Below are 27,821 nucleotides of genomic sequence, written 5' to 3' on the forward strand. Positions count from 1 at the left end.
AGAAAAAGCAGATAGTGCAGATGCACGAAGGATGCGTTGATTCCCTTAGGTAGGTTGTAATAGGGTGGAAAAAACAAGAAGAAAACCTGAAAAAGAAAAATTGGAAAAAATCCTAAGATCCATTCGCATTACAACAGATCATCAATACTGAGCAAAGGTAGTGATATCATTGAAGTTACCATCTGAATGATGAGGGCTCATTACAAATGCAATCTGGTTTTTAAGGGTGGCGGAATGTGTCTACGGTAGAGAATAGGCCCACTTATCCAGTGACACTCGGTGCTTTAGGAAATGTGCTCATTAGTGGGCCGGCAGATGTGCTAAACCCCATCAGATCGCCCGCTTTAGCTAGTTTGCCATTCAAATGGAAATGCCCATGGAAAACACGAAATTCAGTGCTACACGCATGTTTAAATAAACCTTTGTGTAAATATATATTTCGTTCAAAAGGAAATCATACCGGCACGGTTCAGTATGCATGACAATGCAGAACGTCTTAAACCTGCAGTACAAAGTAACTGATAAGGTCAATCCAGCAATGATTATCAGCAGTGGATCGTCTACGCCATCCTCAATCTGATAAGCCAGTTTCGACAAGTTAGTTCTGCGAAAATGAGGAACTAGTTCACGTGTTTTTAGTACAATGATAACTTATTACACCCGCATGTTCTAACATGTTTTTGTCAACATCTCGCCAACACGCGAACAAACACCTCAGATACTGTCTAAATTTATGCTTGACTGTCCCATACGCAATAGTCGAGGTTTGATTGATAATGCTGTTTCTCCCAAATTTTCTCGTTATTATTTTCTTTGTCTACTTTTTTGTGCAAATGGCGATATTTTCAAACTTACTGCATGTCTCACCACGTCCGCAGCGAACGACGCAACTATCCGCGCCGTTAAAAAGAACGAACGTTACAGGTGCGTCCTGTAGCCCCCCTCAGCCTTCCTGAACCCCATCATCTGCCCTCTGCCAGCCTGCCTGCACATATCCTGTCACACAACGTAACCGTCGTTTTTCTACCGCTTAGCGATAGAAAAGTCTCTACGGCGACGTAGTTTGCTTCCAAGAGCCTGTTTGGCTGCTGCTGGCGCTGCCATCGTAGGACGTGCAGCGCATAGCCAGTCATAGTTGTTTAGAATACATGAAGAAGGTCCCGCTACCCACGAAATGAAGGCGCCCGCCAGGTTTTGCTACTAGCTGTACTAGGGAGGACAGGAGAATGATCGCCAGGGTATACTACTAAGGATCATTTTACCAGAACCCTGAGCCGTCGTTACAGGCAAGCAGGAGCAACGCAGGGCCAGCGTGAACGGCAAAGATGTACCGACAAACGCTCGGATAAACGAGCGAAGCTCAAACATGTTCTGCGCTAACTTAAACATAAAACATAACGCAGTGCAGCTTTCTTGCGAAAAATATTATGTCTGCTCTTCTTTCTGTCTGTTTAGGCTATGGACTAGCGCCGCTTCGCTTCTAGCATTAGTCTTGCGAGCTGGTCGCCTTTTTCCCCACTTGGTTAAGTTGCTCTGGGGCACTGCGCAATTATCGCGCGGCCGGGCTACCTCAATCATTAATGGTCAACCCACAAAGTCGTCTTCTCTCGTGAGTTGTCACTAACTGAGTGGCCGGTTAGTGACATTTTATCAACAATGGACATGGGCAAGGAGGAGATCTGTTATGTCGCGACCCGTCTCTCCCGCGGTGATGCACGGAAAAGGTTCAAATACCAAGCCAAGACAAAATCTGTACCATAGACACATCACTGCTGTCATTTCTGTCGCTTCCATCACATCATTGTTACAACAGTGTGACGTGGGTTCGTTGCCCCGCGTTCCGTTTCCTTCAGTTAGTGGCTACTTCTGCCAATATAGATGGCCGCTGGCCGCAATCTCTTTTTTGCTAAGAAAGAGATAGCTTGGCAAAATAGGATAGAATTGCTCCTAACATGGTCGCAGTTCGCTGGTGGACGGGCAGACAGACGAACGATGTTGTCGGCAACACCGTATCCATTAGGAGGAACATATCGAGCACGGGAAAGGAAAAGCAAGAAAATGGCGCTAAAGGCCCTACGACTGTAGCGTTGGATGAAAAAGAAGAACGCCAAGCCTTAGACAGACAAACGAGCTAATGGTCATATCTATGCTTCGCTCTACGAAGCTGTATATGACAGTACACTATAGAGTCGTGGTCGTATGAATGGAGAATGTGGCAGGCCCGACGCGCAGGCCAGACAAATAAGAGAAGTGCATTACATAGTCTAATGAAGCTATGATATTGATGATGAAACAACACTACTATTTTGAGAGGTAGGGAGTTTGTTACGAAAGTATGCCGTTGCGATATGACATTAAAATGTCCTAAAGCGCCACGACGTCGCTAAGAAATTACGTCAAGTTTCGACAAAAAACTGGATCAATATTGCAGTAAAACGTCTCTCCAAATATCGAAACTTTAACTAATAACTTTTGTAACACAAATAATGACGGATAGCACAACTCAACCAGTTGATAACTACCGCCAAGAATTCTATTCCCATTGTCCTAATTGTCCCATTTTGCCCCTAACTCTTATATGGAAGAGAGATCTTGCATTACCATACAGCACTCCGTTGTCTGACACGCGTTGAACATTCTGTTAGTTGTGGAGTTTGACTTTAACAGACATTTGCGCAGCTTTGGACAATGCCCCAAAGTGATGCCTCATTCCTTCCTATCCGATTCGGCACCCCACCGCCCACCGTCGTCATTAGTTTCTGTTTAGGCTAATTTCGCATTGCTTTCGTCCATTTCCTTAGGGAGCGTCGTTCCCAACAAACAATTACCATATTTTCCTCTTTAGGCTTTATCTTGTCTCAAAGCTTACGCGTTAGTGCGACCCCACTCCGTGAGTCGGTCGTAGGATACGACAAGTCGTAGCAACTTTGCCCCGGGGCGTTCTACTGGTTTAACCGCCACCTATTCAGTCCTTTCAGGATTACAACGATTAGTAATAATGCTAATCGTGCTAACAGTAGTGGCAGTAGCTATGCTACTGACCGTAGTCAAGGGGCGAGCCGCGGGAGAAACGCATGCAGCAGCATACTGTGTTTGTCGTACTAACGTGTCGCAAGAATTCAATGGATTTAATGCGCGTGCTTTGTACTACTCGGGCGCAGCGATAGGGCAGCTTCCTCGTACAACAGCGAGCGTCCCCTCCACTTCGACAGATTTCGTCCTATAAACTGCTCGCCAACGCTATGCGCAATAAGGACAAAGAGAACAATAACATCGCGCTCGGCGTATTGCTTTCCCCGCTAGACCTTGCTTTTCTCCCTCCCAGGCTCTCTGTCCCCAAGCTTCTTTTCCCTGCATATGTCGCAATGGGCGTGGAACCCTGTTGTGAGCTGGGCCTATGTGGCCGATGCTTCGATGACTGGTCGAATTTATGTAACTTTCATTTCTAGACTATTCGCACAGCCGCGACTGTTACCACAACTAAATTCATGTTTCGAATTTTATATTCAATGTTACTGCCGTTGAGCGCTGCTTTAGAATACCGGTCCCCTCTAGCACAAAACGTAGTGCGTCTTCAAAAATCGACGCTAGGACTACCTAACTTTTGCGTGAATTTTTACACGCGTTCATCAATCTGCCAGCCTGGCCTATTCGGAACAAAATGCTGCGCGTGAAACTGTAACTCAGTGTAAAAGCGGTGGCCACTTGCTAAAATGAAGTTTAGAAAAGGGTATGCGCTTGTGTTTCGGGAGTAAACTTCAAAAATGTAATATTCGTGTAAATCCGTTTCTCTGTTAAGTAATATAAAGCATGCCCAGGCGCTCACTACAGAACGCGTGGCCGATATATGGATGGTAACAGAGTCCAGGCTAATGCAACTTTAAAAGCAGCTGGGGCAACTCCCCTAGGTAAGCTCGCAGCATCGCTGGAAACTGTTGCCTCCCCGCTCCTTTGTTCAATTGTCTTTACACAAGCTTCTCGTTTTGCCCCTGATGGATGCGAATGTTTAATATGCGTTTGATTTTCTTGCATCGAGTGACAAACGGGATGGATACAGAGGGCGAAATTACAAGCAAAATAGATGACAGAAGAAGAGCCTTAGGGTGAGAAGGTGTAGACGACGCGTGCTACCTTTATTGGTGGACTAATAAGCCATTGGCTGTTACGACAGGCTAGCAGACCGGGTAGTTGTTAGTTCATACTATTAAATCGGAACCGCTTCAGTTGCTGCTGATACGTTTTATATTCTCGTTCTTTTTTACTGCCTGTTTGGCCACCTGCGATTACACTCCCGATAGATCGATGTATTTTGTGGAACCCTCATCCGCTTCTGACATTTGGCAAGGCAGAGGGAACATTGCCTGTGGCCTCGGAGAGTGCTTGAAAAACTAAAAAAGGTTAGGTCGAAAGAAGTTGGAAGAAAGCGGGAAAGGACCGAGAGTCAAGCTGTGTGCCAGTACCGATCATAACTGCGTGTTCGGTCACCATCAAGGGTAAATCACAGAACTCATCGTTCTGAAATGTACAGTATATGCCCTCTATCTGGGTGTGCATAGACTTACACAGTAAGCATACGCGTTAGTCTTTGAGGGGTGGGGCTTCCGTGCTGTTTCTATATACAACAAATAAAACAGACCGAATGTTGCTTATCTGGCAGTTAGTGCTGTCTCGGCTGACGCCTCAGTTGTTGCCAGAAGCCTGGGTATTCATTCGAGGCCCATCGAGGTCCGGCAAGGAATACTACGATTATAATTCAGCATGGGCAAAAATAGCTCCAGGCAGAGCGCACCATTGTGATAAAGAGCAGCACATTTCAAGGTACATTTGTTTTCGCCGCCTTTGTAATGCTGCATCACACTATAGTGTGTATGGCCATGGCTCGTAAACGTAGCCAAATTCCTTTTCCAAATCTGAGTCTGTGTAAATCGAATGTATTACAACGCGATGGTCCCACACAGTCATTTCAAAGTCCGCTTCCCTAACCGTAACTCGCAACCCGTCATCAACAGACTCGCCCCAGATGGTACTAACCAACATTGTCAGCAAGACTGCTGCCTTTGTCAAAATTTTTTTGGTTCCACTGTCTGGTTAGATAGTGCTTTGCGGATCATTGCCATGGCACGCTCTATGGTCCAATTAGCAAAAAATTATCGCATTTTACGGCCACAATCTAAACCTTAGCTAGTTCACGAATAGCACATATTCGAACGGCTGCATTAGTCTGATTATTTTTTCGCTTTTTTTTTTTGTTCTTAAGTATTGAGCTAACGTATCGTATTTTGTTTATATATGGAGCACCACGCCACACCCCTGCAGCATCTGCGCGCTTGATCAAGAGTGGTCTGGAACAAAAAAGCATTTTAAATACTAGAAATAATCTTGGTATCTAGTTCTAAAAACTTGATTTCTAGAATATCTAACCATGTACATATGTTCGGGTGGGTTCGAACGAACCGAACCGGTAATTCTACTTCATTGTTTAACTACGTCGGTATTCTTGAAGTAAGCATATATTTATTTACTTATAAACATGTTTGTCCTCAGCGCTAAGCAGGATTAAGCAAGCGTGCTCGTTGGCCAAGGTTGAGATCAATGAAACGAAATTACTTTTAGGCCAGTCCTTATTTTCTGCGTTTAGGTTAAATGTGATTGTACATAAGATGTTATGCCAATGCATATCTGCCATCTTCATAAAGTAATGCGAGTAGTAGAGCGGAGTCGGTTGCTTGTGTCTCGTTATCGGTATCACTGGTTTCGTTCTATTAGCATCTAGTAGTAATTACGTTCCTATTCCGCACTTCGCATTGACAGGGATCGGTCACCGTAGCAAGTCACTCAACCGATTCCCAAAGCCCTGTTTCCTTCGATTTTTTTTTAAATAATCCTGGTGATGCTGCGGACACTCACCGTTACCGTCGATCAATCACATACGAAAAGATACATCGACGATAACACGAATTTATCGTGTTTGCCGAATTAGTCGTAGAAGCAGTAAAGACTTCGTGTTTTTAGGTCCTACAAGCGAATATAGATCAGGAAGAAGAGACGACCGAGACCAACTGGCACTAGACGCTATTTCCAAAGAAATAAAGCTACAAGTTCTGAATCATTGTCGAACTAACAGCAGCTTCTGTAGAAAACAACGTCTGCAGCAACAGAAGCCACCCGTTTGTAGAACCCTGGGTTTGCATCCAGTACCATTCTCCATACCTATCTCCTTCAGATTGGGAGAATACACACAGACGTAGCTAGTAATACCTGGTTCTGCTGAGTCCCGCAAGTCCTTACGCATGGATATTGGGGAACGAAACCTTAGTTTAGTGACCCAACTTTGCTTGACCGCATGCTTACCCCTCCTTGCACAAGCCTTCCCTTTCGTACTCATCGCAACCACGGCAGTCGGCTTGCAGTGCCCAGCCTTCTAACGTCAATGATGTTTTACACTTGACCGCACGCCCTGTCTGTTTGTGCTCTTTCTGGTGTTACGCCGATTACAGCTCTATGACCAGTTGATCAGCTACCACTGCAGCTCTCATGTTTTATACTACTTACACACCCGTGTTAAGACCTCTTATCTCGTAAGGTGATTTGTTAAGGAAAGGTCAACAGCCGACAGTACAATCACTATTATTATGACTACTTTATGTTTCGTCTTACCTCCTGGAACAGTGGCGCATGACGGAACGGCTACACTGGAATATCATCATTTTCCCACAAAGAATTGGCTGGGCTAATGGGCCAGTTGGTAAGGTCTAATGCATTCCGTCTGCGACCCAGACCGCAAACCCGACGACAAAGGACGGGGGGAAAGAGTCAAGGGAATAACGGGCATTTATCTGTTTCTAGAAGAAGGTTAAGGCCGAAGATCGTCGAACGCGCTCGTCGCCATTAATAACAGCAGTGGCAGTAGCAGTAGATCACAATAGCAACATTTAACGTTAAAAATAATTGGACCGAATAATGGTCCTGTTCCCACAACAACAATCATTTGACGATAGTGCTACACTCTGTGATGTATGTACAGGTTAAGAAAGGACAACGTGCTACAGCCGAAAAAAGGTGGAAGTAACAACTCAAGAGAAAAAAAAATCAAACCATATTAGCCGGTGTTTTCAACCATATTCAACCATATTAGCAGCTAGTATATTGAACCGGATTAGAGGCGGTGCATGCTTAGGTTAAAGTCTGGTTTTGCCCTAGTTAAAACCTTAATGCCCAGTATATATAGGGGATTTTCGTAGTGGGGATCTCGTAGTTTTATTTGCTCGGTTTTCGGAAATATTCTTGCCTGGTTAGGAAGGTCTTTGGTAATGGTTGGATTTAATGCCAATGGATAGTGTCGAATTGTCATGTTTCAGTTTTCAACGTTCAAGTTTCTTAACTATGTAATTTCAGTCGACACACAATCATTAAATGGGAGCCCATTGGCTTCTCTCGGTTCTATAGGTATTGTAAAAACATCAATCAATTAAGTCTCCTACATTAGGTAATGACATGTGGCTGATCTTCCCGGAATAATAGTCAGCTCCTCGTTCTATTTTAATATAGCTTTCGTAGTTCTGGCTGATCAGCACTCCACTTTAAATTCAGAGAATAAATTTCAAAGCTAAAAAGCAGGACTGTACCCTTTACGCATGGCTATAGGAGCTTGTTTTGCAGATCGCGGTAGAAAGGACGACCGCCTTAGGGTCGCTAACGGTTAGAATGTCTTTGAACCTTTCCGTAGTGCCAAAAACTCCCATGATTGAGAATAGTTCCAATTCGAATATTCCGAACGTGTGCCAGTGCGATTGGGAAAAACAAACTGGAATAGTACAGTATCGGGTTTATCTCAGAGCCTTGCCGGGCTCCCGGCGAGAGGGCGAAATTCCAAGGGATTCAACTTCTTAAGGTGACAAACCGCTGGCCGGACACAACAGCAGAAAGAGACTAAAAGGTTTTAATAGCGATCAGGGATCACAACGTGCAAGTTAATGTGCTCACACAACAGCCGTCCACAACTAGGTCACGCGTGGGTCTCCTTACGGGAGAGAGTCAGGAAAAGGCAGTAAGAAATTAAGAGAGATATGGCTAGCCGAATCAAGATGTACCCGTACAACCGTTCAGCGACCAACATACCGTAAATCTGGTTGACGTGCTAGCTCCGTAGGATCTCCACATGATTTGTGCTGTGGCACCGCTAGTGGTAGTGGGTTTGTCGACTTGATAATACTCAATTGCTCAATACTCTTACCTTGAAAGAACAAAATTGTGATACGCATTTAGTTGCTATCTGTATATATTTAATTGTTACTGATAGAAAATAAATTCCCTAAAGTATAAGAGTGCAGTTGCTGCTTATGCGTTGGATACAGACTACAAAAACATATAGCAGAATATGCTTATATTGTCTATTCAAAGATAGCAGGTGAAATCCCTATTGCTCTCATAATGTACACAAGTTTTAAGCACTGACTAATTATGCAGTGGAAGTTAAATTTCCATTAAATCGACCTTCCACCGTATGTTATTCTCTTGACAAAAGAATCTCTTGCATAAGACAATAAACCAAACTTCAGCTTCCTTGAATTAAGTTTCTTCAAATTATAGCTGAATCAGTCGAGTCAGCTGAGAATATACAGGGAAAACTACTTCAATAGAGCTATGTTTACGTCCAACACCTGCTCAGCTGTGCTGGATAATGACGTGAATATTGATGGGCTAACTTCAAGATGCCAAAGTAAACTTTAATCCTGATCAGATTACTTGCTAAGTTAATCTGGCGCTCGTTACGTCCTCTTCATCTAACTTTATAATGTTGCCAATCAAACGGGTCGTCCTTTGGTCGCCGGATTTGCCAATTGTACCGTTTCGGATTAATATAGTTATGAAGCTATCATGTAGCTATTATATTTTGAATTTGCTCCCTTTGAAACGGGTGTCATTTTGTTTGCTCAAGTCCTTGAGGTTCGATTAGTAAACAACTGGCAATTTTCGCGCTTCGTCGTTGATTGCGACTAATTGATTATTACTCCGTCCTGAATGTTCAAACAGCCCAGAACAATATTAATACTCAAAATAAGCCAACTTGTCCGTGTTAATGTTCTGAACTATGAGGGAAAATCTGGCGTTAGGGAAACATCGAACACCACTTCCTAATTTCAGCCACGGCAAACGTTATTTGGTAAGGACAATAGGACCATATTCGCGTCCCTCAGTCTGTCCCACATGCTTGTATATAGGTGTGATCGTGAGTCGGTACGATTATTCTAAAGGCCTTAATTCTCGAAGGAGAGCCTACACGAAGTTGCGAACTGTAATATAGCGACGATTATAAAACCGCATAGATAGTTTCTACCATGCACACGGGTAACGTGGTACCCGTACTTTAGCTGCGTCTACCGCGCAACAAGCTAATAAACGAGGTAAACTGGAAATGTCCTCCTGTTTAGTAAAATTCTGGTTCTATTCGTTGGTAAAAACGTATCTTTTTCTGTGATCGTATATTCATAAGACTTGTTGATCTAGATTTTATCGACGTCCATGTGGTACGGTGGTCCGCTCGGTAGTTTATTGCAGTTTATATTTTACAATTTAATACGGATATGACTATCTATCATTAGATGCTTCCCGAATCGATAAATTGCCCATACCCAGACAGAACAAAACAGTGACATTGTTTTGTTCTGCTTCTCAACACGTGGATAAATGGGTAGCTGTTAGGTTCATCGTCGTCCCATAACCTGGAGATTATATTACCAAATAGTACGTTACACAAGGGACTGCCATATGAAATTTGAAGATGCACTTGCACACGTTCTTTTGTTGCCCTTCGATTGTAACGGAATCCTCCTCCTAGCGCTGCGGTGTGCATGCTGCATCGTACATGACAACACGACTAGATAGAATTATAGTACCATCTTTTCTTCTCCCATTCGGACGCAATCATACATTGTTACTGCTTTTGATCAGCGTGCTACCCCTTCTTGCCGTGGCTTCCGAATTTCTAACACTAAGTAGACAGTGCGCAAACACTACTAGTGTTAATGAGATAAAACTAAGCTTCAAACGTCAGCTCTGCTACGCCCCATTCAAGATCTCCATGACGCAAAGCCACTTTGTAAGCTTTGATTAAGGCTAGTTGCCATCGCGTGACAGAGACTTTCCATCGCGACGTCATTTCGCGTTATCACTCATGCGCTTTCGTTATACTGGTACTCGCCCTGGGAACCTTTGTATAAAAATTTTTTGCTCTAGTAAGTTCTATAGCTGTTTTTGTCGATATTAAGTTAAACTGTATCTCCGGAATAGAACGAGGCCTAAGTGGACATCCTTGAGAACGGAGTCGTACTTTGCCTTTGCGACTCTACTTGCTGCGTTTGATATTTGTCGAAGATATGGTAGCTGTCAATATACATATAACTAATTGATTTTACTAGGAAAACGTATAGCCTGCTTACACGTATAATGCCAGTCCACAAAACGTGCCGATTGAATACGGAGATAACGTATAAAAACACGAGATGGCAAAAATGAGATTTGAGCTCAGAGTGATCTATGTAAAGCAGCGTCAGATTTTGGCGGATCTCTCGTGGCTCATACAGATATGTAGTTCGCAATATCGTACACGGTTATCATCATGTAGATTTATATTATTATTTATCAAAGTTACGTCCAAATCAACTGTGAGCTGTTCCCTGTGGCTAGTGCCTTCATTCCTCTCAAACATCGCCCAGGAGCCCTCAACAAAACGACGTCATTCTACCGCTAGTTTATCCTGATTTTGCTACACGAGTCACTTTCCTACATTCTACTAGCACTGATCTAAGCTTGCTTTTTAGCCAGCCCGTTCCGTCAGGACATTACCACCACAAATTTTTTCATCCCATCGACAGCATCAGCATGGGACGAAGCCTAGAAAGTTTCTTTCCATTCGTCGTCGTTCAACTGACAGATTCTCTCCGGCAGGAACAAAAAAAGGACTCGGAAGCTGAAAAGGACACGAACAAAGCTTTTCGCCACAATACTGTTAGGCTTTTCCTGATGATAGGCTTGCCTCTGCGCGTCTCTCTGTCAGTACCCCCAACACAGCAACAACTCTTCCGCAACAAATCCCAAATGGAATAATAAGGCACATAGGACTAAAACGAAACCGTATAAAACAGAACATAAAATGTATGTGACGGACAGTGGCTATAGCAATACTAACATCAGTACTGCATGTAACGAACAGCTAAACGAAGATTTGCAACCAAACGTCAGCAGCAACGCATCAAATACCGTGGGGGGGAGGCTGAGGGTTGTAGACAGTACATCAATGGTACAAACGGTGAAAGTATATACAGAGAAAAAACTAGTAGATTGTCCAAGTAACTTGTCATCATCTCATGTGAGGACTTGGGTGCATTTCATACTGCGGTTTAGTCAAAGACTGGCTCTATCAAGGTCTAACTCCGCTGACCTCACTCGTAGCGTTTATGAACACGGAGATAGAACAGTCTCGTTCTCAGCCACATTGTATATATTTAGTCGATATCGCTGACTGAGAGACCCCATTAAAGAATTAATTAGGCCTGCCTTAAAAGGACACGGCGTTTATAATCGCTGGATTATAAAAGACGCACACAGAGCCATTACGAGGATAGTGTATGTGCTTTTATGCTGCCTGCGGATATTATTGCTCTTCATTTGATTGTCATTATTTGTATGGATTTATTAAATAAAGTGGCCCAGTTCCCTTTTAACAACATATACATTTTTCAATCTATATGATGATATAATACCTGAAAGCTGGCTGACGATCTTTTTAGCTATCTCCTTAAAAATCTTCGTTTCGCTAATTAGCCCTGGCGTTGTCGTCTTCTCTGCAAAGCGATCAAGGTAAAAGATCACATGCTTCATTAAATACACAAGTAATTTACGACGTATTCAAACATATCCTTAAAGCATATTTTTGTCTATGTTGAAAGCATATACACCAATGATATAGTTCGGATCTTTTGTATATTGTTCTTTGGTAGGCTCGATCGACTGTGCTTCATGTTGGCAAAATTTATAAAGCTTGATAAACAGCTTCGTATACAGACAGAAATATACATGTTCCGTCTGCCAGAACCTTAAAGAATCTGGTACTGAACTTTCACTTTTATTCACTGGCACGTATACGGTCACGTATTTAATTTGAAATGGATCGGTGAAATTTTCTCCGATCCATTTCAAATTAAACATGTCGCGAAGTCTGAATGATGTGGTAGCTGCAAACGAATAGTCGAATCTAGACCTTGCAGAGCGGTTTTACCGACTCTTACCGTGTGTAGTCTGATATTGTTGTGAGAAAAATGGCCTGATTGTATTTACCAGGTATTTCCTATTAGATCGATGCAACTAGGCTAAATATGGGTCCTTGCCTACTTTTTCTCTGACTCCAAAAAAATGCAGAAAAGTGGAAGTCTGAACTCGAGATAAAATTCTGTTCGACCCGTAACCAAATTGAGATACAGCAACAGAGTAGCAAGTGAGTGCTTTTAAATGCCATATAAAAGCAAATAAACGATGGAGAGGTCAAGGTAAAAGGAAACAGCCGCCATTACCTTTTGACCAGCCTAATACGAGCTGCCACCATTTCCCGCTTTTTAGCAGTATCGACTAATGAAAAACGAATGCTCAAACGAGAACAGCACTGCCATAAAAGCGTGCCCTTTTTCAAAGTAGCTATTCTCAACGTCTTCGCTGTCAACGGCCCGCGTCGCGTCGGTGGCTAAAACACATAAGAGTCGACTGTGTATGGGGCGTGGAATGACGAACTTAGCACAAGGCAGAAGGCCTTTGAGTCAGATAAGACCTGATGCTTTCTCAGGCGTGAACGAGTGGGCGTATGGGGCTAGCTAACAGAGAAGTTACGAAGCTCTGGCGCCTTCCTTCCAGCGTTATCTTTTCCTCCCGCTGTCTCTCACCGTTTTCAGTTTTCGTACTTGTATCCTCGATTCCGATTGGATCTTCCGACCCGATACCCAAATATCCCCGCCCCCAGCAGCCCAGATTGTCTGATCCTACTGACGTCTTTCCGGTGACTCCCCTCCGATAGCTTTCCTCCTATCAGAAAAAGGCAACCTGCAGTTTTCTCTCAATGCTTGGTTCTTCGGCATTTCGTTGCTGTCTTCCCTGAGACAATATACAGCTGGCCAGGCTTTTGACTACGCATTGCTCTCGTCTAGTACTGACAGCCGAATGGAATACGTCCGCCGATCGTAGCATACGCAGTGCATAAAACAGCGTCTCAGCGTATGATGACAGCGATAGAGAAACCCAGCCGACGTAGGGTCGATCAATTCATATCGATCCACAGCCATGCGCTCTCTAAGCTACCTCATCCCGCAATAGATACATTGTAAGGACAACAACAGCAGCTTCTATTTGTCTTTCCTGATCGTAGCAACTATATAAAGACGACGAAACACCGCCGATTTAATTCGACTCCCAGGAACCGATGATTGTCTTTTCGTCATTAACTAACTAATTCGCATATGACTTGGATTACCTAGCTGGCTAGAGCTTCGACGGGAAATAAATCAAGGCAGGCCGGCCGAGTGGCGTCGAGGTAACAACGTTATTTCTGTCTTGGTTTCCCACCACCTCCTAAGCGTCCGTCTCCCCGCTACCCATTCTTTATTCGTATGCGACGATTCTGTTCGTTAGCCTCTAGCCACTGTGTTCTTCCAACACGTCAGAGGTGAGGGAGAAATCTTGCTTGTCTTGCTGCTGCGGTCTGATTGGAATTAATGTTCTGCCAAGGAGTCCACTTCTATTCACTCAGTTTACTCGCAGCCCGCTACTGGAACTTACAAGACAATCTACCCAAAAGCATGCGCATGTCCAGCTACTGACAGTACCGCTAGTAGTAGATGCAGATAGCTAAGACCAGGGTCCGCGAGTGCACGGACGACTACGATGATGAGACCGCGAACGGTCTACCTCTGTCTTTCTTTGTTCTTTTACAGCTGCCTGCAGAGGAGTTATTGCTGAGCCAATGGACGTTAAGTTCGTTCGGAGGCATCGTATGCCCATCAGTAGAGTCCTGTGCACACACTCATGAGCACAGGACCTAGATGACCGCTATTATCGGTAGTCGACGGCGGCATGAGTCGGACAGGAGTGGCAGAAGGTAGAAAACGAGGGTGGGTATGGGATGTCGGTCAGACAGGCGGATATTTGGGCTGGGGTCGGTTAACGAACCAACGGTCATACGAAAGGGAAAACGAAAACTGAAGAACTAGTTCACTCAACAGCGGTGGGAAAAGCGGCCGCAGCAGAAGCAGTAGCCAGGAATGAAAAGAGAAAAGGATCGGCGTATGAACGTAGGCAGCCCATCCTATAACTACGACTACCTCCTGAACTATACACAGACAGAGAAGAGTCTTCAGACAAAAGTATTTTCTCGTCTTCGGCTCTCGCCTCTTTTCGTTTCCATTTCTCTTTTCTCCGATCTCTTTTCTGGCGCATTGGCCGCTTACTCCCCGTTACCCAACGCGCTCACAAATTTACCAGTAGCGCACCGCTGCCATGCGAGAGTTGAAGAATCATGTCTAAAAAAGAGACTGCTGCATCAACCAGCAGCCACCGGTTGTTGTCTATTTACGGAAGAAAGTAGGAATAAGGCGTAATGAAGAAAAAGAACCCCTTTTTCGTCTTCTACTATTCTGTAGCTCCGCTACTGCTCCTCCTCCTCCTTTTCCTTTTTTTTGCTGTTTCGCCAATCTCCAAGCACCATTAAGAGCAGGAGTGACAGAACAATCTGAAACAGCTCTTTTTGGCATCCCAAAAAGAAACTTTTGGTAGCGGTGCAAGTTAAGGCGCAAGGAGCGCCAAAGAAAAATTAAAATCTGCTGCTGCTGAGCCAACATAGGGTCTGGGGCAGCCGCCGCTATAGACTGGACTTACAAGCGATGACTCACCGATCATGGAGAAGAAGGGACTGCAAGGGCACATCTAAGAAAAGATGGCTAGCAGATGGTGGTGATTGTGGTGCTTTCTGGGCCAATTCCGTGCTGAGGAAGCTGCAAACGAGGGATCCAGGAACATCCATGAGGTCAATCCATAGTTATACGCTTTCAGTACGACTTGACTTCTTCTGACGCAACGACTTTAACCTAGCCCAACGTAACCCAAATGAGAATTTTGTCCCAACGTCAGCTCTTAGATGTCTCCACCATCCTGCATTACATGCCCTCTCATTCTCGTCTGTACTCCGTGCTGCGAATTGTTTCACTACTATTTTCCACTGACAGTTTTTTTCTATAGAAAAGGCTACGCTTCGCGTCAAATGGCGTTAGGCCCCATTATCAACGTCAGAAACCCTAAAAACCTCAACGGATGAGGTCGCGCACGGAGTCAACCTCAGATTCTTCAACGGTTCTCATCCTCCTCCTTTACCGGCGTCACACAAATCTTTTGCTAGTTGTACACGAAACTAGAAATCCAAAGAAAAAACAGGCAAAGGGCCGGTCACTTCGCCAAACACGGTCAACTAAAAGATGAACCAGTCGCCAGAGATCAAGAGAAGCGGACATTAAATTATCCGCTAAATGAGATTGCTAACCCAAACTAACAGAGCAGTACGTGAGGGCAGTAAGGAACGCTCCAATGAGTTCATATTTCGTTAAACAAAACGAGTCAAATAATTCTACAGTTTGAACAGGGAAGGACCAGGGAATAATCATGAGTTGTCTCACAGTGATGAGGATTATACGTTTTCGCGTGGTTACAAAAAGCTGTAAATATATACCCACCGCGAAGCACAGAGATACCCTTGTAACTCTTGAGAATTGACACCATTTTGTCCTAATCCTTATACACTTGATTTTGGTCATGGTCTCGGGAAACACCATAAGTCGGCCTAATCAACAGCCTATTATAGATATATGCAATATATAATTTCACGTTCCAAAGAATGGCTAATGTACAAAGAGGAAAAGCCATTTTTTCCCACTGCCAGCAAGACTAAAAGGCCACTAATCGCAGCACAAGCTATTCACTGCAGATAGTGTACTGAAACCTAATTAGCCTTTAAAAATGTCTATTACATTTATTATTGAATTATTGAAAGAAGACCTATCTCGAAATTTTTGACAAGGTACAGACCTGTTTTAGACAAATTTATCGTTGTTCTCGCTTAGAAGTTAGACACAGATGTTATATAGTAGTATTTAATGAGCCAAACAGAGTCTTTCAAAGAATACTACAAATAGATGTCGCTCATCTATATCTCTACCGAGGCTTTTTGATTCCACACTGTACTACTGCCAACAATAACAGGTAGACGATATTTTTCTTATAGGCCGTGCTCGACAATGGTAAGCGGCTACTCGACTGCCACTTGTAACTGAAGCAAGGCACGTTCGCCTCTTTAGACCGCATTGCAACAGGCAGGCATATCCTTGCGATCCCCTTTTGACGTGGCTGCCTTAAAATTTACTCAAAATGGAGCGACTTGAGAAAACCTTCGAAAGGATTAAAACGCAAAGATCCAACAGAAACTGCTATGTTAATGTGACGTCAATGTACATCGTCATCGTACGAGCATGCAACAGGAGCGTGAGACACTAACGATTCAACTGACATTGATAACAAAAAAAAAAAACACACATGTATCATAACAATAATGGTCTAGGTAATCTGTACGTAATTCTATACATGTACATAAAATCAGTGTTTTACTATTACCAAGATATCAATCTCCGGCGAAGTATTATTTTTAGTTATTGTCCACCAGCTTGCCAGTTCATCATGGTATGATACGAGCCTCAGAAAATAGACACCTAGTACATGTCCTTGGCTTTTTCTACACTAAGCATAAGTATATGTAGTCCAGGGTATTATCGAGCTTCGTCATGTAACTGTTTTTAAAATGTGCGACAGTGTGTATGGTGCCTTTTGCACCACGTTTAGCTCCTCTAACTACTTCGACTGTTATGATGATTTGCCTTTGCTTACTTTTTTAGCTCGCCCGTCTGGCTGGTCGTATCTATGAACTGCGGCGATGACACATACAACCAGAAACAATTAGCATGAAGCAGACAAGGATAGCGCGTCCATTGCTGGTCTCGCTGTTAGCTTTACCATTATGTCTTAGTTCTATCTTTGCGTTTTAGGATAATGCATATGGAAGCAAGTTCCCTGTGAGACGCTTTCTTAGTCCTCAGTATAGAAACTCGGCAGAAGCCTTTTCCGAAGTGGCAAGATCACGTACTCGATCGAGTCCTTTGGCGTCGTTTTACCCCCTTCGTTCGCTCACCCCTAACCCGATACACCTTTTCTTCATACTTCCCTTATATACGACGTAATCTAGGCGCTGCTAGTATCACGTTGAAATTCCGCTCGTACCTTTGACAACCACTGGCTGAACCGATGGACAAGATCACAAACTCAAGACCCATTTTTGGCCAAATGCGAACATACCCCAAAACAAGTTTCGACTTCGGGGTGTGTATGCAGGCTAAAATAGCCCTCCGCATTTAATTCTCCAAATCCTTACATGTTCCCGTTCCTGCTTTGCACATTTGCTCCCAGGTTTGGCGATCGCTGAGAGTACTATAGCGTGCACACGTTATGATTAACTAGACGACGTACGCTTTCTGAAGCTTGTGGTGTTATTAGAGTGGGCCCGGGCGAATGAAGTCTGCTCATGTTGAATCCTTCGGCAGTTATATTTGAATTTGGCGCAGAAAAGCAGGTGGCGACAAAAACGAACTATCAGACGGAAATGGGCTTTTTCAGTATGCTAAAAAACGTCTTCTAGGTCCTGCTGTTAATAATGTGAAGCGTTAAAGACGGCGCCAATGGGTATGAAATGCTGCCCTTTTACGTAACTTGTGATAGAAAACGAAATTAAATCTTGAGTTCAGTATAGATCTCCGAAGCGGACAACGTACTGACAACACTCAGTTCAGTGGCGGGTCGATATACTATAATCGTATTGTTTATAAAAATAAGATTTATAATGCATCCATAAGGCGATAAATTGTTTTGCTTCTCATGAGAAATGGATGAGATACAGGTAAAGTGTCCACCAACAGAACTTCCTGTTGCATAATGATCAATGCTCGGGTGTTCAGTGAACATCGAGGAACGAGAAACGGTTGGTCGAGTTCTGCAGATATTTGCTTCATTTTGCCCAAAAAATAACCTTATGCACGCTTCATCGAAACTCTGATTTGCCGTAAAATAGCGATTTTCTCCGACCTCTGCTATGAACTGAACAGCTTAGAGCAGGTCGGTGTAGGACAAAAGCCGAAAACAAATTATTCTGTTACACTTTCTGAACAGTATTACATTCCCTTTGTCGGCGAACTTGCGTTACACCGCCATTTAAGAATACCTAACACGAGTTCCATTATTTACTTCGTCGTTGTAGCATAAATACACGTATTGTTTATTCCCCCATATATTTCATTTGTGTAATCGAAAACACATAAATCTGGTAGATATCTAGTGGAAAACAGAACATGCGCAAACAATAAGCCTTTTAGAAATTTATCATTATGTTGTTAATACTAAAGGACTATGTGCCTGACTAATAGGCGAACGCCGGGCCTGACTGGTACAATGAAGCGCCTATATTAGATACTAGAGCAGCTGTTGCTTTCCTGTTCCCTCGAGATAGAATGGGACGAGCTCTTTGTGAAGGAAGATTGACAGCACGCAGAACTTACCCGCGATCCCTCGTATGTCGATAACGATTCGAACCCTGTGAGTAGAGTCAAGTAATGAGTCTCACACGTTGCCGAATCTCATCTATTACTGGCATTACATTGCTAGACTTTAGCTGGATGGCCTGTTAGGCAGATTTTTAGCTCGTCCGTTTTATAATGATCCAAGGTGATCTAAAACGTCCAGGGTAAAGGTAATATCAAAACTGTACTTCGAGCCGAATTTTTCGGAAATTTACCTAAAAATGTCTAGATAGTGTTAGTATATCTAGCGAAACGCGCAAGGAAAGCACTAGTGCAGACCTCGCACACGCACGATCTCTCTGTGGGTCACTTTTTCCTTTAAAGGCATGACCCCATTACCCGTAAAGGCTATCCAGGAGCATTAGAAAACATGTGATGAAGCCCAACACGCTTAGTTATCTGCATCATCAAGTGCAAGTTTGCCACCCATTAACCTTAACATAGATTTTACTTAGACGCTATAAATTAATTGAATATTAGTATACTATTTCTTGACGCCTACGAGCTGCGTAAAACGAGCGGAATACTTAGACATCAACTATATCCTATAGCAAATAAATTACAAAAAAAAAAAAGCTATAGATATACAAATACATTGGGCTTAGTGTTGAAAATAGCACAACTTAAGGAATAAATTTTTGGAAAAACCAACTATCGCTATAGCAATTAAGATCTGATCCAAAAAGTAAGTTAGGTCAAAAAAAAAGAAGCGTTGTATTCATCTATATATAACTCAAGGATTTAAAGCGAAATGAGATTATTTGACTATGTTCGTCTTCAAGCTCCGGAAATATATTTCTAATATAATACAATATTATACTAATATAATAATAATACAAAAAGATTTGTGCATTGAAAAGGTAATTAACGTTGAAAGCTATAAGACAAAATTGGTGAGTCCTTGGGACAGAGATAAAACACTACCAAATAAAACGCTTCCTGAAGCAGGCACGTCCCTAAAAAAGTTTTTGCATACCGACAGACTATGACAATATATAAATGGACGAGCATACGGCGACAAATCTCCTTATTCGTAAACAAGCTAAGCCAACAGATAATCCGCAGAATAAAAGAGAAGTAGACAAAGTTACTACTAGTCTACTTTTTGGAAAATAGTTTTACAGGCATTTAGGAGGGCCGTATTGACATCAAACGATCTTAATATCCTCTAAATGGCTTGCTGTCCAGCATGGTTGACCCGGGTCCATAACGGCGAGAGTTGGTTGCCAATTAGGACATGATACTGGTGTTTTACCACCCATCCAATAATGACCCATCGCTGATTTTGTATTAGCAGAGATTTCCGCATCCCTTAAGAGCGGCTGTACAATGTTCTGTCGACGAGCAGCTCGTATAAGGACCATGGCAGCGGATTTTGGTAGAAAAAGCGCATGGCAAGATACACAGGGCGACCCGCATTGTCGTTAGCCAATACATCAGTGTCCTTTCGAGCGCGGCTGGTCTTATGTTCGGCTGAAGACACCGCCATGGTTTTCGATGCAACAAGCAGAGGCGGGCTATGAAATAGGAATAGATAGGATGCAATATGTTGTCCTTGCTTTTTTGCGCCTGAGAAAATGTTGAAAGGCTTTACTGAAAAACAGTTGAGAGACAGAAGGTTTCATGAAAACATAGTATGATCAACGCGTAGCAGCATTTGTTCGCTCTGAAGTAAAAATAGTATAGGGCAGCATTCCTGAAAAACGGCTGTTTAGAGTGGTAGTTCTTTCCTGGTTTCCTTCGTATAGTTAGTCATACTGCCATCCGATATCAATCGCTCTTTTGATTCCTCATTGATACCGCACCCTTACGTCCAATCAGGGTCATTACAATTGGCTACATTGCCTAATACCGATTACAGTCCTTTCTAACTAGTCCCTTGCGAAAAACAAACGCTTCGAACAAAAGCTATTTAACAGCCTCTACGTATTTTTGTAACATTCCTCGTTCGTTTCCCATGTACAACATTACGGCGTGTTCCAAGGGGTTTGTATTGCCCATTTTTGTTTTTAAAAATCTCCCACTACTTACACGCTCGCCATTTCCTTAATTTTCGCAAATTTCAGTCATTGATGACAGGCTGGTTTAGAAAGAGCTTAGATCGTGCATACGAAAGCCAGTTTAAATGCCGGCCCGGTCTCTAGCCGCAACTCTCACGAGAGCTATGCAGTTGGTACAGCCTATTTGAACCTCGAAGCCACTACTTTGGAAGCCCTCTTGGAGTGCCTGCAAGGCCGGGATTAACTGAACAGGCATTCGACTGTTTCTGCTCTGTTGCAATGGTTGCCGTTTGAAAGACAAACCACACTGTGAAGGCGGAAAAAAGACAGCGAAGTCTTATTTCTGTACCAGTACGTCTTTTGTGTCGTGGCACAGTTTGGCCGCAATGTCCTCATGCAGTTTTTTTGCTCCCGATTTCTCTTGTGGCTTCAGCTCGAGCTCGTGGACAATGACAGGGTACTCCACTATCAATGGTGGCCGCAGCGACGAAACGCACATGGTGAGCAAATGCGTTCGTGAGAGGGATAAGCCGTGCATGTCAGTGCCTGCCTGTTCCAAGGGCTCCCCAGTTCGCTCTATGTTCGAAAGGCTGATGGCTCTCTTCAACTTTCAACCCAGATTCGCTGAACAGGTTCTAAGTAGGCTACCAGCACCATCGGGCTGAACGAAGCAGGAAACGACTACCGTACCGCGTCGGGACATAGTAATGGCTGTCCTACTAGATGTGGCGCTGCCCCACAGCAAATCACGCGACGAAGGCAGTAAAAGAGAAATACCAGGACCCTCCATGTAACTTAGGGTGGGTGCACACATGCATTACCTATCTAGCTCGTAACATGTTACCATACTTAGAGGTTACCCATCCTCAGCCCAAACCCGCCTGGAGATAACACAGAATGAACAGCATAGCAGCTATCTGCAAACCGACCGTCCCGTCAAGAACCAAATAGTCGTCAGTAACTGTCTAGCTGTGCCGTCATTTTAACACAACTCACCGCATACGTCGCTCGGTACTCGTCGACAAAATTACTACCTCCGGCACAGACCCTCACAGACACACTATTCACTCTGTTTAAAGCCGTGACTTACATCCACCCATACGCATACGGGTACGAAGAGCTTCTCTCGGCTAAGATAAACTGTACAAACACACAAACACATAAGTAAGAGGTTTTCCTAGTTTTGCAACATGCGCGAAGCTTTCCACATCGTGTTAAGGACCCCCTGATTAATGGCCAGGTGAGCAGGTGGCTGATGATAATGCTTTAAAATCCTAGTCAGTAATATGACATTAAAAATGTGAAATTCCTTTGTTTCAAGCAAGATCATTATGTCCATATATTAGATAACCGTTTAATTTTTCTTTCTGTTGCATGCATCTTCATACGCTTCAGCTTAGCGAAACGCTATAGGAAATATGCCTACATGGATAAGCTCTCTAATAATTTTTCATGACGATGATGGTATTTTTGTCAGTAATACTATAACAGTCATTTTGTCTATATTAGGAAAATCGGAGCTCTTATAGTGAACGAGGTGAGTATCAAGCGTTTCATAGACATCCCTTAATTCAACCTTCAGTAACCAATGCATCACCCAACTTGTGTTAACTATTATAGATGCACATCAATATATACTTCTTTCAGTGAAGTCGCTTTGGGGTTCGGGATAGGGTGCTCGGCTTTTAGGTTGAAAATAACCAGGGTAATCACACCTACCGTCTGCGTCTGAAACCTTTGTTACTACTTTCTATGCCCATTAAAAATGCGCTTTCCTTCTTATTCGGGCTTCGGTTCCTTAGCCACAACCGTAACCTCAAAAAGTAGCAGCCTTTTATTGTCTACCGAGCGTCTATACATATTCACTACCAACAGAGACATATCAGAAATCTAGCCTCAGTAGCCCTCACCTCTGTTTTCGCGCGTTCTTCGTTCGTGGAGAAAAAGTTGAGGCTTGGCATAATCTATAATCCTAGTCAAGCCACTCAAGCAGTTTAATGCGAGCTCCTACCTCACGCTCGGTGCTTACCTCCGCCTCCAGCAGCAGCACTTTTCTAGCCAAGCGTAAATAGAGTGCGAAACCACGGGCACTAAACCCCTGCGGCTTTTCCGCATTAGTTCCGCGTGCGTCCCCTCTGAGACGCGCGTAACGTTTGGCGCAATACGACGAAAAAAGGGAAACAGAACGCTTTGTTCTGCGAGCTCGAGGCAAGAATTAGTAGACGCACGGGTCTTCCAGCTTTTGCAAGGATTGCCTTTACCCCAATTTTTTCGGCAGCTTTTCTGGCGTTGTCTTTGTAGCCATCCGTTGCTGTTAAATCATCGTATTTCTTAGTTGTAATTTTAAAATGGTTTCTAGGAGAGACTTGGAGAGCAAGAAATTAAAATGATATAAATAAACAAAACATTTTTTTTATAACTTCGTTGCTAGGTTCGTTAATTCCTTTGATTTTTCTTTTCATATTTCGCTTTTTCAGCTCTGCAGCTTTTCCTTGTTTCCTACTACTTATTCTCTCATTCATAGCCCGGACCCGTTACACCACAGCTTCTCTAACGGTCGTCCATAATGTTTTAATGTGCGCCACTTCACGTTACTCCAATCGACTCCCAGCGTTTGCCTCAGTATCTTCTATGATAACCTACACGGGAATAAGAGCGCCTTGTAGCCTCACCAGCTTGATGCCTAGTGTTTTCGCTCAGCCGATGACTCTCTTCTAGCCAGTCAGACCCTTCCATTACTTTTGCAAGCAGCACCGGCAGTCATCGTCCTTGTGGTTTTGGTCGCTACAGAATGAACCATGCAATCGCATTAAGGCAGAAAATCTCCTCGATACCTACAACTTCATCATTCGTGGGTCGGCCCACATCGGCGTCCCTCGCTAGTTCGCTTTACTCCTCTCTCATCTTCCCGCGACAACCTGTTTCTTTACACAACACAGCCTTCCTCCGTAACCCTTCAAATCCTGTCAATACAACAGCTTGCTTGCAACTCAACAACGCCAGCCTGTTCGCCTACCGCCCTGCGGACGCTCCAGTGATGCAAGTCGTCGAGCTGGCAACCCTACTAACAAAACGAACTGCTTTTAAGACCCAGAAACCTACCCACGCCCCAGTGACGCGTCAAAATCGGCTGCCTGAACTCGGTGTGGAATCGCCCAATACCCTCCTCGCTACCGCTGCTTTGCTCCTGGTCGCATCGACCGTTGCTTCGTATTACAATCAGGGAATACGGAGCAACTAAGAAGTGATTCAAGGAATGAAGGAGAGCTCAGGCGATTGTTTTGAGTCCGAACACCTCGCTATTAGTCGCTGCAGCGCGTCTAGCGATTGCTGCAGCGTCGTTGTGAGCTGACCCATTGTTGGCAGCACTGCCTTGTCGGCGTCGTTGAATCTCGAGTGACGGCGACCGACATAGCGATACCAAACAACTTTGGAGACTATAATACGACAAGGCGACCTGCGCTCCCAGACCTGACAACGAATTTCTGCATCAACCAAGGATTTTTTGCGGGGAAACACCGCGGCCGGGGATACTCATTGCTTCTGCGACACTGGGCGCTCACCGCTGCTGTTGCTATTCACCCGGCAGAAGCAGTCATTGCTGCTAAGTTGCACTCGTAACTTCTCTGGTGCTATTGCAACTTCTGTGCCGCGCGAAATAAGGCCTACCAAAAGCCACGAGTGCAAAGGCTCCTCCCATAGCAACAAGAACGCGAAAACGCAAAGGCAATGCGAAAACATCGATGTTGCGCCGATGGTCAGCAGCAAAGCCACGCGAGTACAAGTCGGCTGTAACATATGGATACACCACACGTTTCGAAACTATGAGCACGACGAGGCTGCCTTGTACAGCTGCAATTTAGATCGACTTCGTGCAGTGTGACGCCCCGAGTCCTGCTGGTAAGTGTGGGCTAACCTCCACCATTTCACCTTCAAAACTAATCCTCCTTTGGCGTGGCCATAGAGTGCAAATGCGTCTGAGGATGCAGCAACTGACTGGCTACGGATACGCATTCTGATCGGAATCGGCCGGAGGCTGGTGGATTCGGGGTGGATATATATATACATATATCGATAAAAAAGAAAAATGGTGCGCGGACTGCTCTCGTATGAGCACCATCGACCATCGATTGGCGCACTTCCCGACGTGGACTACCAGTAAACTATGCAAACCGCAACCGTCAGAAAATCAATAAGGAATCGCGTGCTTATTTCTACTTTTTCGCTTTCGCTGCTACTACAATTTCCTCGCATGGATCTTCACGTAAAACACTTGAATTAAAGGAGAGAACAAGGACTGCAAAGTGGAACAATTGCAGCTTGGGTGTCAGAAGCAGCAATAGATGTGAGCGAACACCTACCTCACTGCTACCGAACAAAGTTGCAAAGACAGTGGTCGTACCAAAAAAACGCACATAAAACAGCAAAATTGGCGCCTTGTAGACGACACGACGTCATGCACGAGATAGGCATGGAACGTGCAACGCCACCAAAGTAAAAACCGTGGGCGTCAGAGTACCATAAGACTCGCAACAACGATATTGAGTTGACTTTTGCTGTTACAGAGGGAGAGTTCGTATAGAATAAAATGTTAGACAATGTGTTTTTATAAAAAAAATATCCTGTGGGTTTTGTTCCACGCCGGAAATAAGCAGCGCGTCTCATTTTTATCCTTGTTGTAGTCTTCTACTGCAATAATTAAGACTGATTTAAACAGGTACGTATGATAATTGAATGTATGATATTCTAAGGAGGGTACGACGGTAGCATCGAAAAAGTTCATATCTTATAGAGAAGAAGCAGTTGCAGAGTCCTTGCAGCTGTCCTGAGCGTATTTCCTGATAAAGGCATCCCTACATTCCTCAAGGGTGAAAATAATCATGCAGCTATTAAGCAGAAAGGCGTGTGTGTGTATTGACAACTTCTATAAACAATCTTTGTTTATAAGCTGTCATTTTACGTGAGTCGCTCAAGGTTCCCGTTCCGAATAATATGGGTGGAATAAAATAGAATGTCCTTTTTTGCAGTTTCGTAGCCAATGCCGTCGACGAGGAGCATCGTCTGCCGATCGAACGAAACGAAATCTTCGAAAGGCAATAGCTTAAATAGCTTATCTATAATTTGCACGTCGATCCCTTCTCGATTTAGATAACCTCACACCTAAACCACACTATCTATTAGGACCATAAACCATTCTTAAGCCCATTGATGTTTGTTCTCACATATGTCTGATCTACGGCGCCTGGCCCTGCTGTTCCGTGCACAACAAGCATATGGTCGATTGCCATGCGGCGTGTATTGTCTATATATTTGCCTTATGTTATTTAGTCGTTGATTGCATCGCAAATAACCTCCACGTCGATTTTATATATAGCATTAACGAAATGACGGGTGAATTGGAAGAGCAGTTAGCAATGGGTTCCATGCTCGGACGAATTAACCGTCAAAAAAGTTAGGGTCCATCTACGAATACTTGTATGACACCGTTATTAATTGCGAAAGCAAGCCGGAGGGGCGGTTTCGTCTGGGTATACGACAGTTACAGTTGATGCTTCGCCGATCATCTAATACGCGTACCATTAGAACGCCTATCCGGCATTGCCTGACTAACCAATTTTCGATGCACTCAGCAGCGGCGTCATGCTAACCCATATGAAGAAGTTCGACCTTGCAGCGGAGTTTGAGGCCTTAGGTATGTTTCAAACAGCATTTGCTCGAACCTTCTTGTTTCGTTCTTATCCAACGCCTTGCAGGATCCTCTACACATGATAGAATTATTGAAGACTCAATTTCTGTGCTTCGTTTGGCTATGAATTCTCCATGTGGTTCAGTCTCTACCGTATAATCACTGTAAAAAAAAAAGACAAGAAAAGCGGATGCCCCATTGAACAACTCCCATGTTTAGTGGCTATTAATGATATGTATTGCGCTCAGCAAACCAAATACAGACCACAGCTTCTTCTGCAAAACGAGTTGACCTGAAAATTCTCTATTACGGCAGCGCTGGCATCGCCAACGTATCGACCGCGCTCTTCATAGATGAACTTCATGCACTTTATGTTATTACGTTATCGAGCGCCTACGAAGCACTCGGACCAGACGCATTATTCAAGACTTCGGAACACTCCTGAATCCTAATGGCCCGTCTGTGAAATCCAAATAAACGTTAGCTAGATACAAGTTGCACCAATTTTACCTTCAATATAATCTTAGATCTGTTAATTATATCTACGACTATAAATTTCAGCATTATGGATTGATACTTCTATTCATGTAGAATTTCGCTGCTATTCGTAAGGTAATAACTGCGCTGCCATGGTAACACGAGTTGAGAACGATTCGATGTGTAAAAGGGTCCCGTACGTAGTTCACCAAAGCTTCACCCTAAATCTTAGAAGAACTGGATGTGTGTGCTTACGAATCTGCCAGCTAACGTCAGCCATTGGTTTCCATACCATTCCCGTCCTGTCGCATAGAACCTAGAAATAGAGCGTCGATCCTGTTGCAGGCAGTAAGAAGAGATCCGTCTGCCGCTCCAACTGTGGTCGACTCATCATTATATAGAAAAATCGGTCAAGACAAGATTGAGTGTCGCAGACATATGAGAAATGAACGACGGGCGAAGGTGTGACACACTTATGCTGACGTCATCCCATGTAGCTTTGAGATGTAGCTGTCTTCTTTGCTCCCTAGCTCTAATTCTTCGTTCGGAGAACGTTCGTTCATGAGAGTAAGAACGCACTTTCCTGCCATCGGATATCCTTTATGTGAACCAAATGGATCGTCAGTTGGTGATTCTTGTCCGGCACACTTGAGCCGCCTTGTGTACGTATAGACATTATTACAGAAAACCATAATACGAGATTGGCGCATTGTAGCCGCTATATGTTCTTTCTTTTGTTAAACTTTTTTTTTACCGATTTAATAATTGGATTACGTATTGGGTAATTAGGACGCCAACTGTGAAATAACTGGATGCTGGATTAAAATAGCATAACACGAGCGTACCTTTAGGCACTGGGTAGCCCTGAATTTGTATAAGCTGAACGGTCCAAAAGTGCCCCAAACATATTGTCGCGAAAGCAGTTGCTCTGGTTACCGAAGCGTAAGATTC

The 27,821-nt window shown here is 43.8% G+C and overlaps 1 protein-coding gene across 30 annotated transcripts in view; it reads right to left on the minus strand.

Moving 5' to 3' along the window:
• Window positions 1–27,821, minus strand: part of heph (polypyrimidine tract-binding protein 1 heph) — a 327,260-nt gene that overhangs the window by 225,921 nt on the left and 73,518 nt on the right. For 4 of the 30 annotated variants that reach the window (XM_086986947.1, XM_022801800.2, XM_022801801.2 and 1 more), the window contains one exon: window positions 8,119–8,233. The exons of 23 other annotated variants lie outside the window; for them this stretch is intronic. In XM_086986947.1, the coding sequence (XP_086843073.1) occupies window positions 8,119–8,160 (42 nt within the window). In that variant the 5' untranslated portion in view covers window positions 8,161–8,233. Of the gene's footprint in view, window positions 1–8,118; window positions 8,234–11,762; window positions 11,844–27,821 lie in introns of all 30 variants that reach the window. 3 more of the 30 variants (XM_086986945.1, XM_086986946.1, XM_086986949.1) reach the window with 1 other exon arrangement.

The sequence above is a fragment of the Varroa destructor genome, unplaced genomic scaffold (genome assembly GCF_002443255.2).
Source record: "Varroa destructor unplaced genomic scaffold, Vdes_3.0 BEIS01000004.1, whole genome shotgun sequence".
Taxonomy (NCBI): Eukaryota; Metazoa; Arthropoda; class Arachnida; order Mesostigmata; family Varroidae; genus Varroa; species Varroa destructor.